The sequence below is a fragment of the Grus americana genome, chromosome 3 (assembly GCF_028858705.1).
Source record: "Grus americana isolate bGruAme1 chromosome 3, bGruAme1.mat, whole genome shotgun sequence".
NCBI lineage: Eukaryota > Metazoa > Chordata > Aves > Gruiformes > Gruidae > Grus > Grus americana.
In genome coordinates this window covers 125974132-125987948 of record NC_072854.1, presented here as the reverse complement: position 1 = coordinate 125987948, position 13817 = coordinate 125974132, and the positions used below count along the sequence as shown (strand labels likewise).

Genomic DNA, 13817 nt, shown 5'->3' with positions numbered 1-13817 from the left:
AATGACAGAACGTTTACCTGGGAGGTGGAGTCCTTGCTCTAAGGTCCTTCTCACTGTAAGGGAACTGGAATCCTCATTTCTCACCTGTTGGAATAAAGTTTTGCTATTTTACAGAACTGAATGCAAATTTAATGGCTTCAGAGAAAGAATAAGGGACAGGGAGCATAGCTCTGCTTGAAGGATGGCAACTTACACTGAGAGGAAGATGTGAGCATCTTGGTTCTGGAGTGAGCTTATTTGGTGCTAGTGTGGAGGTTGCTGAGCTCCGTTCTGTGTGGTGTCAGTTTCCATACAGGTTCTTCGATCAAGTTTATGAATTACTCTTAGGAATTAAGGACTAGAAATAGGCACTTGGAAGTTCAGGATTCAAATGCTGCTCATCATTCAGTCCAGCTAGGAATTAGATCCTGTGATTGTTGAGAAAAGGTGGACGATGTTAACCATAAACACTCAAAAGCTAGGCAGCACGTGCCAGAATAAGGTATTGGCAGTACTGAAATTCTCTCTAGACAGTTTGTTCATCAGTTTTCCACTGCTGTTGTGGGTGATGTTAGGCGATGGCTTGCAGAAAAACTGACAAATACAGCAATTGTATTTGAAAATGCTGTGTGCCATTAAAAGAAACAAAATTATTACAGCCAAAGGGAGTATAGAAAAAACCATGTAATTTTCTTGTAATCTGTTTTCTTTGTCACTTGAACAGTACTTTGTGTACAGGCATATTGCAGGCACAACCACTTCATTCACTGTGCAGCTGCAGCTGCTCCAGTTGGGTTATGCTGTGCTGTCAGTTCTGCGAGCTCTTCCTCAGGCGGCCTGCTTGACAATATCTCTTGCAGCCAAGCTGCAGCTGACTTCAGCGTGCAGGGTAGCACAAAGAGAAAAGACAAACAAACAAAGAGCTTGAGCATGTTAGGAATTGCTACTCAACAGGAGTGAAAGGTGCTTTGGAATATTGACAAGGAGTAGAATAACTCTTCTTTTTCTAGAATGGAGATTATTTTCTAAAATACGTACAGAAGATTTGGTACATGTTTTATGCTTATGCACTGACAAAATAACTGAACCTATTCTGAGTTACAACTAGATGAGATATTGTTGGTTAAGTGGAGGTTAAATCAGTGCAGATGTGCTTTAGAAAACTGAAATCTTATGAAAATAGAATTTCTTAAGCCTAGTTGACAAGTCTTTTCTAGAGCACAGAAATGATGAGATAGCTTAAAGGGGTAAATTAGGAATTGACTTGTGCAGACTTTAATTAGTGTAGATGCTTTACAGGATTACCTGGTTACCATCACTATTCAGAAACACTTACAGGCCAAATCTTGCCTCCTGGGCCTCCTTTTGGACCTTAAGAGCAAAACATTCTTTCTTTTTCTTCCTGTTTGTTTTGCATTTAAAAAACAAACAACAAAGAAAAGTCTGATTTTTTTTTTTTCGAAATGGCTTTTGATGTTTATTCATCACAATAGCCAGTTGTCTTCGTGCTGGTCTCTATACTGCAGCCTCTATTAAAATCATTCTTGCTCTAAAGTTGCTGAAATTTATTGGTGACTAGCAATGGTATTTTAGTTGACTGTTAAACTATGCAGAAGACTTCAGGTTTTCCCACTTAAAATATTTTTTGGTAGAAATATTTAATCTACAGGTAGACCTTCATTGACTCAGCACTTGAAAATAATATGCAAGAGGAAACAGCTGAATTAATAACATTTTCCATTCCAGCACAAGGGTTTTCCTTTGCTAGTGTTTTCCAGGTTAATTGGAGGCATATAGGATAAAGATGTCTTTTAGTCTGTACTGTTTCCGCCTGGATATTTAAATGTGTCTAATGATGTAATCTTAAGACTTTGTAATTTTTCTTACTTCTTTTAAAGAAAAACCATTTTAGGAGTATGAAAAGTATGTGAGCTTTTGTTTTTTTAAATGTAAAAAGAATGTCTTTCAGCCAAATGTTAAATTAAATGTTGTTAAGATTTAGTTGTTAATTGTTGTAGTCAAATTAAAATGTTAGTCTGGAATTAATACTGTTAAATATGAAATGATGTATGTATATTGTAGTCAATTGTAAGCCTGAGTGTAAATCAAAAATATTACAGAAGCACAAATTGTGATATAAAAAAAGTCCTTTAATCACATAACTTTATCCACACTTGCTTTGAAGTTAGTTATATATGTGAAGCTACTCACTTTGAGTGTAGATCATATATACTGGAAATAAATGTGCATATTAATACTTGGATTAACTTAATTAGCTGCATGGTATTTAGATTTTCATTCCTCATTTTGTAGCCTTTGAACACATTGTTCATGCATCTTTTTGTGGCAAAAGAAGAATATGCAGCTGGATGTTGCCAAGAAATTGTTAGGTGAGTTCATATGTAAGTTTCTGGTAGTGAAATATTGCACTCTCCTACCATCATTTGGTGAGGCTATGGAATTTAAAAATGCCTTAAGGCGATCACCGGATCAGATTTAAGTATATCTCTAAACAGTCTTGCAAGATAATAAAACATAACCTTGTATTAATTAAATGTGCACTGTTGGCTTTGAAACCAAGCTGTTACAGTTCCAAGTATGCTTCCCAAGCAGTGTTAAGGTTTAGCTGTATTTTTGCGGTAATTTTCCACAGAAATAGTACTGCAGTTGCAAGGCAGATTGACTTCTTTCTTTCTTCCTAAATTTCCACTTGTAAAAATCAAAGCACAAGACTGAGCAGGAAGTTTAAAAAGCTGTAGATGTTTCTGGAATACACTTGTTCCTGGGTAAGCTGTTGATAGCTTGTTAGCTACAGACTATATGGTAAGGCTGCAAATGATACAGTGCAAACAGCACAATATATTACTGTGTTAGCTCAGCACTCAAATATAACCATTGCTTGGGTTATTTGGTATAGTTCAGAATCTACTTACATAAACAGAGTGACTTGCACTTGGTGCTGTTGCTGTTGAATTTACAGTTACTTTGTCATGTCAAGCCAGCTCATCCAGATGCCAGGTCAGAGATCTGCCAGCAGAGGTCTGGCATCTTTAATTTTTTCACCGCTGGGGAACTGATAGAAAAAGGAGGATGTTTGGAATCTAAGGATTAGGAAATTAAGAGCGAAATAAAGTAGGGAAAAAAAAAGCCCCCCCCAAAAAAGCCCAGATGAATTTCGTATTATTTGTCATAAATGTTTTAATTTTTGAGCCATGTGGACTCATGAAGGAAGATTAGAGACACTGGAGAGAAAATTTTATATATTAAAAGACTAGCTGCTGTATCTGCTGTATGGGTGTAATGGTGAAAGACTGACTACAGTTATGTTATTTGTCCAGGAGAGCTTTTATCACAGTACCAGAACTGCAGTTTATACTTCTCTTCCTACCAGCTGATGAGAATTTAGGTAAGAATTTAATACTACTTTGTTCTTTAAAATAATGAGAACATTCTTAAATCTCCTGTATTGGTGAGCTTTTTTGTGGTTTTTTTTTAAATATTAAGAACAGTTACCATTTTCTGAACATGCAGCAAACAAATCTTAAAGTATCCTCCAATGAACATACCTTGTAAAAGAGGTTTATGTGGCTACATGTTTGCTCCAGCAGTCCATTCAGCAGTCTATCCGTGGTCTTTAAATTTGCCAGAAACAGACAGGACTTCAAACAGGAGTAAAGATCCCGGAAATAAATTCCTACAAGTTTTGTGAAGATTTCTGGCTGAATAGAGTCAAGAGATGGAATTGAGAGACAGAGACGAATAGGCTGCTTGGCACGTGTGTGTGTGTGTATATATTCACAAGCACACACAGAGGCGTAAATTCATACCTGTCAGCCAGGCATCATGCCCATGCATCAGAACCAGTCACATCGAGTACTTTCTGTTATTTAGCCAAGTGAGTACCAGATGGGGAGAGGACACTTGGGCAAGAGTCAGAAGGTGTGCTGGAGATGTGGAAGGAAACTAGGATGATTTCTTTTCGAGCAGAGGTACAAAGATAGAGAATGCACATCTTAATCAGAGAACAGCATCTGACTTGGAATTTCAGTCCTGAATTCAGACTAATAAATCAAGCATCTATTTAATGACTGATTTTTATTATTTTTTTTTTGGTTGGAGCTTTCCTTGAAGTGAACTGGAACCTTTTCTGATATGCCAATTTCTAGATACCTCGGTTCCAAGTCATGCTAAAAACCTCTGTGGTGGTGTATCGACTACAGAAAACTGTACCTGAATAAGGGCTTTTGTCAAACCTACCCTAGCAACAAATGTCAACCTTCCTTCAGCATAACGAGTCCTGACAAAAAGATTCTCTAGTGGCATATAGTATTAGTTATAAGACTCCTATTTCTATAGGGATTTGATCCTACCAATTTCTGATTGCTTTGAAGCTTATTCAGGTTTGGGGTGCTGGATTAATCAACAAATTATAGTCCAGTAACAATTCTTTCATACGTTTATACTACTGTCATTTCAGTTTCATTGCTTAACTTAAAAGACTTAGAGCATTATGCCTCTGTAGTTTAAGTTAAAACCTCCATTTTCCTCAAATAGTTTTGCTGATAATATAAAAGCTTACGTAATTAAGTTTCTCTGTTCCTAAGAGATTTTTGTCATTCACAGAGCCAGATATGGGAAATGTCTTTGAAAAGATGATGACTGCTCCAGGTTCAGTAGTGGATACAAACTTCACCTTGCTTGTGTGCCCCAGACATCGGTATCACCCACAGCTGTATGTTCGCAAAGCAAGGTAATGCAGCTTCTTCCTTCTATGAGCAGGTCTGTCTGGGTTTGCTTGAAGAATTTTCTTTTTTGGCTTACAGCATCAGTATCTTAGTTAAACTGCTGTGATTTTCCTTGATAACCTAATTAAGTAGTTTTATGATTATGCTGTTTTTATTCTACTTCATCACAAGATCAATTGTATTTTTTTTGTAAAACTAGGTTGCGATCTACAAAGAATACTTTTTTTTTGTCGGTGATGTTTATTCTGTGACTCTGTTGGCTTAATTGCATTACTGCGTAGTTTAGTGAGTGCGTGTAGTTTCCAGGTCTCTTGGAGCATATTATTTTTAATTTTCTCTTGTTATGTCACTTTCTGACCAGTTGAGTAAAGTCTGAACAGGAAGGCCTGTTACTGAAAAGAATTAAATAAGAGCAGAGAATCCCTAGTTCCAGTAGTCATTCAGACATGGAGGGTAATCCTCTTTCATCTCTTGTAGTTTTTTTCTGCATAAGCACTTCATACGTGCACTCTCACTGTTTCAGGAGAGGAAGCCTCCCAAGTGTTGCTGACAGAGCTTAAGAAAATAACTGGGGTAACATTTTTTTTTTTCCTTCCATCGTGTCCTTTGTTTCAAAGGATCTGGTTTGGAGCAAAGACTTTGATATGCTCATGCAATGTGCCTTTAAGACAGCCTTGCTCTTGTTTCAGGATTCAAGTCATCAATGTCATTAAAACAGTTAGACTCTGAATTATTTTTTTCTTTCCCATCTGCTCAGCTGCCTGCAGCGTACAGCAGGCAGATGCAAGTTTCTCTGGCAGCCTTGCCTGTTGAAATCTACCTGTGCATTGACTGTTACCACTCTTGTTTTTTCATGCCACTTCAATTCTGCTGCCTATGCCAAATCACAGCTTTCCGTGCTTGTGCCAGCGCTGTGTACATTACACAAGAAGTTTCTGACCCAATGGGGCCTTATGTTTTTCTGTGTAGATTGCTGGACCATATATGCTGCCATTGCTGTGTAGAGGCTTCCCTGTAGCGTTCTTGAAATGTAACTGGTATCTATCGCATTTTGGTTCACTTAGTTTCCTCTTCACAGTGGAAAGTGTGTGTGTAGGAGAGGTGGCAATTTTATTTGATTCTGATTCATTGTGGAGTTGCTTTTGTTTGTTCTAAATGTAAGTGTTGCTATGTGGTTATGTAGCAGGATTATGACTAAATTAGCATTTCTGGTCCTTGTAGTGGAAACTGAAGTTGAGGGACAATCACATCCCTGGGACACGATATCATGTGATACTGATGTGTGTGTGTCTGTATCAGGCAGTGCTAACAGATGGTAATACCACATTAGGCATATCTCTCTGCCTGGTAAATCCACACCTGTTTGTTTATGGATTAATTCATGCTGACATCTCAGACTGGATTCTCACAGAAGCCTGTCTCTCAGATGTTTTACACATTTAATTTTACCAAATAGGCCAAATCTGCAGATTGGGCTCTTTATCCTATAGTTTTAGTCAATGATTGCAACATCCTGTTCCTTGACTTTTGAGCATTTTAAGAAAAAGGACTGAGGCCTGATCTTGACCACTTCACACCATCCTGCTACAGGTCTGGATATTTCAATATGTTACAAAATTATTTGCATAAGTCGTGGTTTAACCCCAGCCAGTAACTAAGCACTACGCAGCCATCGCTCACCTCTTCCTCCCCCAAGAGGATGGGGAGGAGAATGGAGAAAAATCAAAACAACTCGTGGGTTGAGATAAAGACAGTTTAATACAATAACAAAGGAAGAGAATAATAATATATGTAAAACAAGTGATGCAGAAATGCAGTCGATCACCACATGCAGGAAACCCCCCCTTCCCTGATGCCCAGTCTGCTTCCGAGCAGTGATCCCACCTCCCAGCCCCTTCCCCAGCTCTATGCGGAGCACGATGCTCTGTGGCAGGGAATATCCCTGTGGCCAGCCTGGGTCAGCTGTCCCGGCTCTGCTCTCCCTGCTTCCTGCGCACGTGGCAGGGCCTGGGAGGCTGAAAAGTCCTTGACTTAGTGTAGGCACTACAACTACCCAGCAACAACTAAAACATCAGTGTGTTATCAACATTATTCTCATACTAAATCCAAAACGCAGCACTATACTGGCTACTAGAAAGAAAATTAACTCTATCCCAGCCAAAGCCAGGACAGCATACTCATAAAAAGCCTACAAATTGTATACCAAGTTAGTATTTCCCTTGAGTTGTCTACCATCTATCGGTATGTGAATGAACCTTAATACTGAGGAGTTATCAGTAGGTGAATTAATTCCTGAGAATTTAAAATTTTTTTCCATGTGTCTTGATTCCAACTATTATGTTTGTTTTTTATTTAATTTGAATCATATTCTTTCTTTTGATGGCCACTGGATATTATCAATAGAAGTATTTTGAACATGACTGGAAATGGCATGTAGGCCATACCAGTATTCCGCATAAGAGACACCATCTTGCCTGGGATTTCTGAAGCTTGTTATGAATAATAAAATAATAAAAATTGTTTGCTTTAATAATAAAAAAGAAACTAGAAAACTAACCAGGAAGCTGTTTTTTCTCTTAAATTACACAGTATCTGGTGATATAAAATTCATACTTTGTCTATCATAAGATACTCTGGGTAAATTATGTTTGCAGTAGACGCTTTGCCTTTCCTTTCCCTCTGTGCTCACCCTTGTACTTCACTGGCATCCATAGTAACGTTCAGTGGAGCCCTTTAGAGACTTATCTATGAAAGTTGTCCCCAGCCACCTGCCTAGCAACATGTTCTGGGTCAATGATAGGAGATTAGGGTAATCTCTGCTCCCTCTTCCCTTGCTTAGAGAGGGGGAGAAAAGAAGCTGTAAAGTGATACTTTGCTTAACCATTAATTTTGAAGCTACTCTCTATCTGACCTTTATAATATGAAATAAATCTGTAGTGTGCCAGAACGCAGTCCACTAAGCTTTTATATTTAAGTTTCTTGCTGATACCTCATTTTTAGATCCTGTCATTCTTTGGTTTGTACCGTATATGTAAGAGCTTACAGCTCTGTGGCATGCCTTTATTATGCTTGTTCTCACAGCCTAGGAATTTTGTGGTATTTTTATGTTAAAAAGCTATTGTGTTTTGGTGGTGTTTTTTGAAGAGTATGGTGCTGGTGGAAGGTACTAAACATAGAAGAAAATTAAAAATAGTTCTGTTCTTATAGTTTTTAATGTGCAGGGAAATGAATGGGCTTACGTGGAGCCGCATTGACTATCGTGAGGTCAGTCTCTACCTACCATGAGCTGGCAGAATTGCCATCTGCGTCTTGATGTGTGGCCTTGTGTCACGTTGTGTTTTACAGAGCAGAACTGTAAGGGACTTGGAGCAATCGGCAAAACATTCAGTTTGGAGATGGTGTGTCTATTTTATCTACCCCAGTCAAACAACAGGTTTCAATTAATGTACGGTCTCAAAAAAAAAAAAAGAAAAATTAAATTATTTAAAACTCCTGGCAGATAGAGTAGTCTTGTGACTTGGGCCATCCCGAAGGAGACAAGTTCAGCATCTCTTCACCCAGCTAAGAAGGCCGTTAGTAAGGTGTACGTAATGGCGGTGGAGAGGTGTTCAGGGCCTTGTCCCAGTGGTGCTGAGCAATTGCAGCAGTGAGAGTCAGAAGGGAGCTTTTGGACAGATGGCCTGAGGTACAAAAAAAAAAAAAAAAGCAGAAATGTCAAAATAAGAGGTCACTGGCCCCAGTGGAGAGGTAATCTTACTCAGGAGGTCACATTCCTTCTGGTGCGTAGGAGCAGCAAAAACCATCTAGATACCACTTAAATTGGCCTTCAGTTTTATGCTAGAGTCGGTCAGTACTTAGAAACTCAGACCACTTTTGATAAAATTAGAAATAAAATTTTTTGGCGCAGTTAACTTTAAGGTTTCTTCCAAATCCAGAAACATGTAAAGAGTGGAAATGAGAATCAGTTTGGTTTGTTTTTCCTGAATTGCTGCGTACACAGAACTAAGATTTCCAAATCATAGGTACACGTATTTAGATGCAAGCGCACACAACCTTGAGCAAGAGGAGCCTGAAGCAAAACGCAGGTCTCCCTAAAACCGAGGGAGGTGTTATTAATCGTTCCCGACAATGACCGCCAGAGCCACGTTTCTGCAATCTGTACCACTTTGAAGGAAGAGACAGCTGTTTACTAATGCTGTTCCATTGCCATCGTGTTTTCGGGAGGTACGGCAGCGGCTGCCCGGGGAGCCTGGGACGGCCCACGGCCGCTAGAGGTCAGGAGAGCCCCGCCGGCCGCGCGGCCTGCGGAGCGGGGGGCCTCGGGGTACGGGCGGGCCTGCGCTGCGGCCTCGGGGGCGAGGCCTGGGCGGTGGCGGCAGGCCTTCCCGCTCCCTGCGCTGCCGGCGGCGGCTGTGCGTGAGGAAGGGGAGTCTCAGGAGGCTTTTATTTAAGTGGAAGTGTTACAGCCGAGGCGCTGCGCGTCCCGCGGAGGAGGGTGTGGGCTGCCGTTTGCAGAGCGCGCAGGTGGTGCCTCATGCTGCCTCTGCCAGGGCAGTTGTCCGTCGCAGGTTAGTCTCCCCCGCGCTCTGTGACCGGAGCGTGCTACCTGTTGTTTCAGAGGAGCCGCTCGTGGTGGTCCCTGTTTCAGTAAGCATAAATGTATTCTTGTGCTCCATGAAGTACACTGTTTACTCTTTATTGAATTCCCTTATCCTGTGGGGCGTCTTTCTCCCTGTGTGTTTGTGTGATAACTGAGATAGCCAAAAGCATGTTCAGTAGCAGTCTGCTCGTGCCCCTCAGGACAGAGGGTTTTCTTAACCCCACAGCCCGGTAGTAAAAGCCGTTCCTTCTGATAGCCCATCACAACCCCATTTTCTCACCACTTCTAGTTGCAGATTTGTTGGTTTGACTGCTTAATTCTTGCATTTTTTCAGACGGATAAATAAAAAAGTGGTTTCATCTTCTTATTGAAAGCAGTTCTGTGTTACAGCTGGCTTGCCGTTGGCCTTTATGCCATGGTCACAGCTCATATGACTAATGAATTCCTTCATTGTATTGGTAAAAGCACTGAAACTTCTTGTTAAGACTTACATTGATCCTGGTTAAGAATTAACACTTTTTTAAAGTGTTTTAATGGGGAAGAGCCTCTGTTGCCTATTTAAATAAAACTCTGTGCAGCGTGGGGCCTATGTGAGTCTAACACTGAAATTTGGACCGATTGGAAATGGGCTGAGGCAGCCTTCGCGCCCGCAGCGGAGGGCAGATGGGAGCGGTGGAGGCAGTTAAAGCCTCGATGCGGCAGGTTCCCACCTATGCGGAAAGCCTTTCACGAGGCAGAGGGATAGAATAATTGCACTTTGGCCTTTGTATCTTTTTCAGTGGTGGAGCATTAACTTGACCTTACAAAGGCGTAATGGCTCGCTTTCTGCCAGGTGACTACCACACTGCTGTGTGTAATAACAGTAATCTAGCCAATACTCAGCACTGTTTCGCCCATACAGGAAGGCACTATTTTCTTTTTTTTTTTAAAAGAACTGATTTTTCTAAATTGCACTGGTGTTGCTGTTTGAGATCTCTGCCGACTTTAACCAACTGATGATTGGGTGCACTGAATACAATTATTTTAAATGAGGCCTGAAGCCCAGGTCCCCCTGGCCTGAGATGCCTTAGGCAGGAGAATTTTAAACTGGGCTGCCCTCGTATTTTGTTATGGAAAGGCAAGTGGCTCCATTGAGCGATCTAGATCTTAGGTTGGTTGTGCTGGCTTTTGGAAATGGTTCTGTCTCTCCTCTGGCGCTGTGGCTCCTGGCTTAGCGTGCGTTGGGGATGTGTCCTAGGTGAAATTATTTATTTCTGGGTGGAGGCTTTGGATCAGGTATTTGTAATACTTGTCCGTATACTAACAGAGTAGAACAGAAATATCAGGACCTATTAATGGCAGAGCTTTAGCATATTACCTAATGTCTTTTTTGTAGGTTGGAAGATTATGATGATCTCATGCCAATCTGGACACGTCTGAGTGAGACTCTGAAAGAAACCTATAGTGAATGTTTCCTTGCTGATCTCATAGAATGTCAAGATGAAGAAAATCAGGCTGTTGTTTGTGAGGTTAGTCTGCCATGAGCTCTGGTTTTATCTAATCATACCATCAGTGATGTCACATGTAAGTGACAGCTCACACTGCAGCTCAGTGAATAAAAAGAACGAGTTCACTTTTGGAAGGTAGAATTTACAATCTGCACGCATGCAGCATCCTCTGCCATGTGTTTTGTGTCTTTCCTTTCTTTAGGAGTGATATCTCCTGTTAAGTGAATGAAGCTGGAATTCCCAGTAATTGTGTTGCTTCTTTTCAAGTAATTGGAACAGACCATCTTGAAGAAACCATGTTGCCATTTTAGACATTTGCATTATAGATGACCAGCTTTCATTCCCAGTGAAAATTAATATTGCATGCAAAAACTAGTAACCAGTAATACTTTCACAGTTAAAAATGCTGTAGATTTTTTTTTTTTTTATCTCCTGGCTCAGGCAGTCAGATTTTTGCTGAATTGGAGACAGAAACCCAGGAATTAATTTAAATAAGAAAGAGGTGGTAATAGTTATCCTGCTGAAAATTCCTGTTAATATTTTCATGTGTTAGTAATTGTGCATGGTATTGTAAGCTGATAAGCAACATAACCTACTTAATTCCAGAAATCTACTTTCTATAGCAAATGATTTTTATAAAACCTTGACGTATAATCACTACTATTGGAAGCCAAATGGGAAACAATAAACCATTAGTGTAATAGCACATTACAAACAGCTATCTTTATAAATAATACATTTCAATTGTACATTTATAGCTCAATATGATACCAGCAAAAGGTGTTTCAGGCCCTCGTAGTTTATACTTGCCGCTGCTGCCGCAGATTGGAAAGACACCTCCATGCAAACCTAGATAGATGCCAATTTTCCCTGCAGAGAATGAAGCTGGCAACCTCTTTTTGCACATATGGTAGATGGATTGGTTAATCAGCCTCTGCTGAGCCTTGGGCCTAAAATTACATAGCAGCCAGACAACTGCAGTGACCCAGCTTTTGTTTGGTTACGCAAACAAGGCAAACAAACAATCACTTGTTGTTTGAGGGGGGAAAAAAATTAAACTTTTTTATTTATTTTTATTGGAGTGCTGTGATGGCCTGATAAAACAGCTATACAAATCCAGCCATTGAGTTTTCATTATGTTTATAAATGAGGCTTTCATTATGTGTATTAAGGAGAAAAAAAAATTTTGATTATGTGTGTTTCACCAGAAAGTTGCATATAGTACTAAAAATTGAAGAACTTCCTTCTTCTAGATTTGTCTTAGCTTAAAGCCAAAAAACTTCCAGCATGCCAATTCTCATTTTTTCAGTGTGTATTTCTTTTTGAAGACTGCAACTTTCTGGAAGCTTTCAGTAACAGTCAAACATACAGAGTAACCTGCCATTTCAGCAGTGCAGGGATCTTCTTGTTTTCATACTTGCCAGGGCTTTTTTTTTTTTTTTTTTTTTTTTTAAAGAATAGTTCTTAAATTTTTTTGGAACTTGAAAATATTTAGCGTGTATAATTGCTGCAAATAATACACACCATATATTGCATTAGATACAGTTTATATACTATGTAATTGCTTTCTTGAATTAATCATTTTCATAGGAAAATAAAATAAAATTTTCAGTTTGAGCACAACTTAGTTTACAAAGCAGTGTCCGGTAATTAGTCAACTGTTATGGCTATCTAAATCCAGATTTTACTTTAGCTGCACTTGAAGTTAAAGAAAAATTATACTTGTTTGGAGGTATGTAGCTAAAAGGTCTATGTTTATTTACTGTAACAAATGGTTTATTGAAACAACAGGTCATTGTTTGGTCTGTATATATAATCCTAATACTTTCCCAAGTCCTAGCTAGCAAAATAATTCTAACATCTAATACAGAGGTCCTAATGCACACATTACAGGGTGGGGAAAAAAAGGGATCTTTACCTTTTGCTGAAATAGTTCCTTTATACTTTTTTATTATGCACAGAGATGGAACACTAACTTTGATGTTTCAGAATTTTTTTTGTTCAATTTTTTTGTCCTGACCTAAAATCACATGCTTACCTTTTACATATGTGTGACATTGCTTTTATATTTCAGGATGGTGACACTGCAGTAGGATTCATGAGCTTATGTTCTCAAGTGAATGTTTCCTTGTTTCAAGAGTGTTTTGACTTAAGGCCTTTCCATGGACTCTGTAAACCACATCCTGAAGATATTCTCAAAATGCCGCAGAAGCTAGGCAGTCAAGAAGGTATCTATATTCTAAAATGCTAGAGAGATTCCAGGTGCATTTATTTTGTAACTTCTGAGTAGGTTTTGCAGAAGGTTGGAAGAGGATATGGGTTTACTAGCAAGAAAACACAAATTAATGTATCTGCTTTGGAGATGGTTGCCTGGTGTTTTTTAATTCAGGAGAGAAATTTTGATAGCCCTGGTCTCTGACTCAGAAGTGATTGTTTGTGGGGAGCTGGTCTATACTGGGTATGGGATAAACCTAGGCTTCAAGTTTCGGAAAGCTAAAGCGTCAGGTGTATTTTCTATCAGTTAGCTACAATTGTACTATTAATTAAAGACTTAATTTTGAAATCTGGTTCTAATGTCTGTCAGTAGCTAAGCAGCTGGTTTACTGTGGCTGTTATGTTGTCCCATTGACTTATGTCATCTTACTTCCTTGTGGCCCAGCTTCTGCTCTCTTTCCTTTTTGTTTGCACAAGTTACAAGATTTTGGGAGATCAGAGACTGTCTCTTTATTCTGTTTTTATATTGGGCATGATACAACAATGCATCCACAAGCCACCTTACTGCAAATGATAAAAAACAGTAACATGAATGTCACCTGTTTGTAGAACAGAAGTGTCATGTAAATGATTTACAGTTGTCATCATCTTTATTTTTCAGTGTCAAAGGGCTTTTTGTGCAGCAGGGCAACATTTTGCTATCTACTAATTATCAGTAATAGAATTAAAAACCCCGCCGTTAGGTTGTTACATATCTGCTTGTCTGGACACAAAGCAGCAGGCAAAAAAGGC

General features: G+C 39.4%; 1 protein-coding gene across 4 annotated transcripts in view; it reads left to right on the top strand.

The window, feature by feature from the left end:
- Positions 1-13817, top strand: part of CFAP61 (cilia and flagella associated protein 61) — a 113431-nt gene that overhangs the window by 1748 nt on the left and 97866 nt on the right. For all 4 annotated transcript variants that reach the window (XM_054821614.1, XM_054821613.1, XM_054821612.1 and 1 more), the window contains exons 3-7: positions 2293-2369; positions 3318-3385; positions 4603-4729; positions 10700-10832; positions 12886-13039. In XM_054821614.1, the coding sequence (XP_054677589.1) occupies positions 2293-2369; positions 3318-3385; positions 4603-4729; positions 10700-10832; positions 12886-13039 (559 nt within the window). The remainder of the gene's footprint in view (positions 1-2292; positions 2370-3317; positions 3386-4602; positions 4730-10699; positions 10833-12885; positions 13040-13817) is intronic.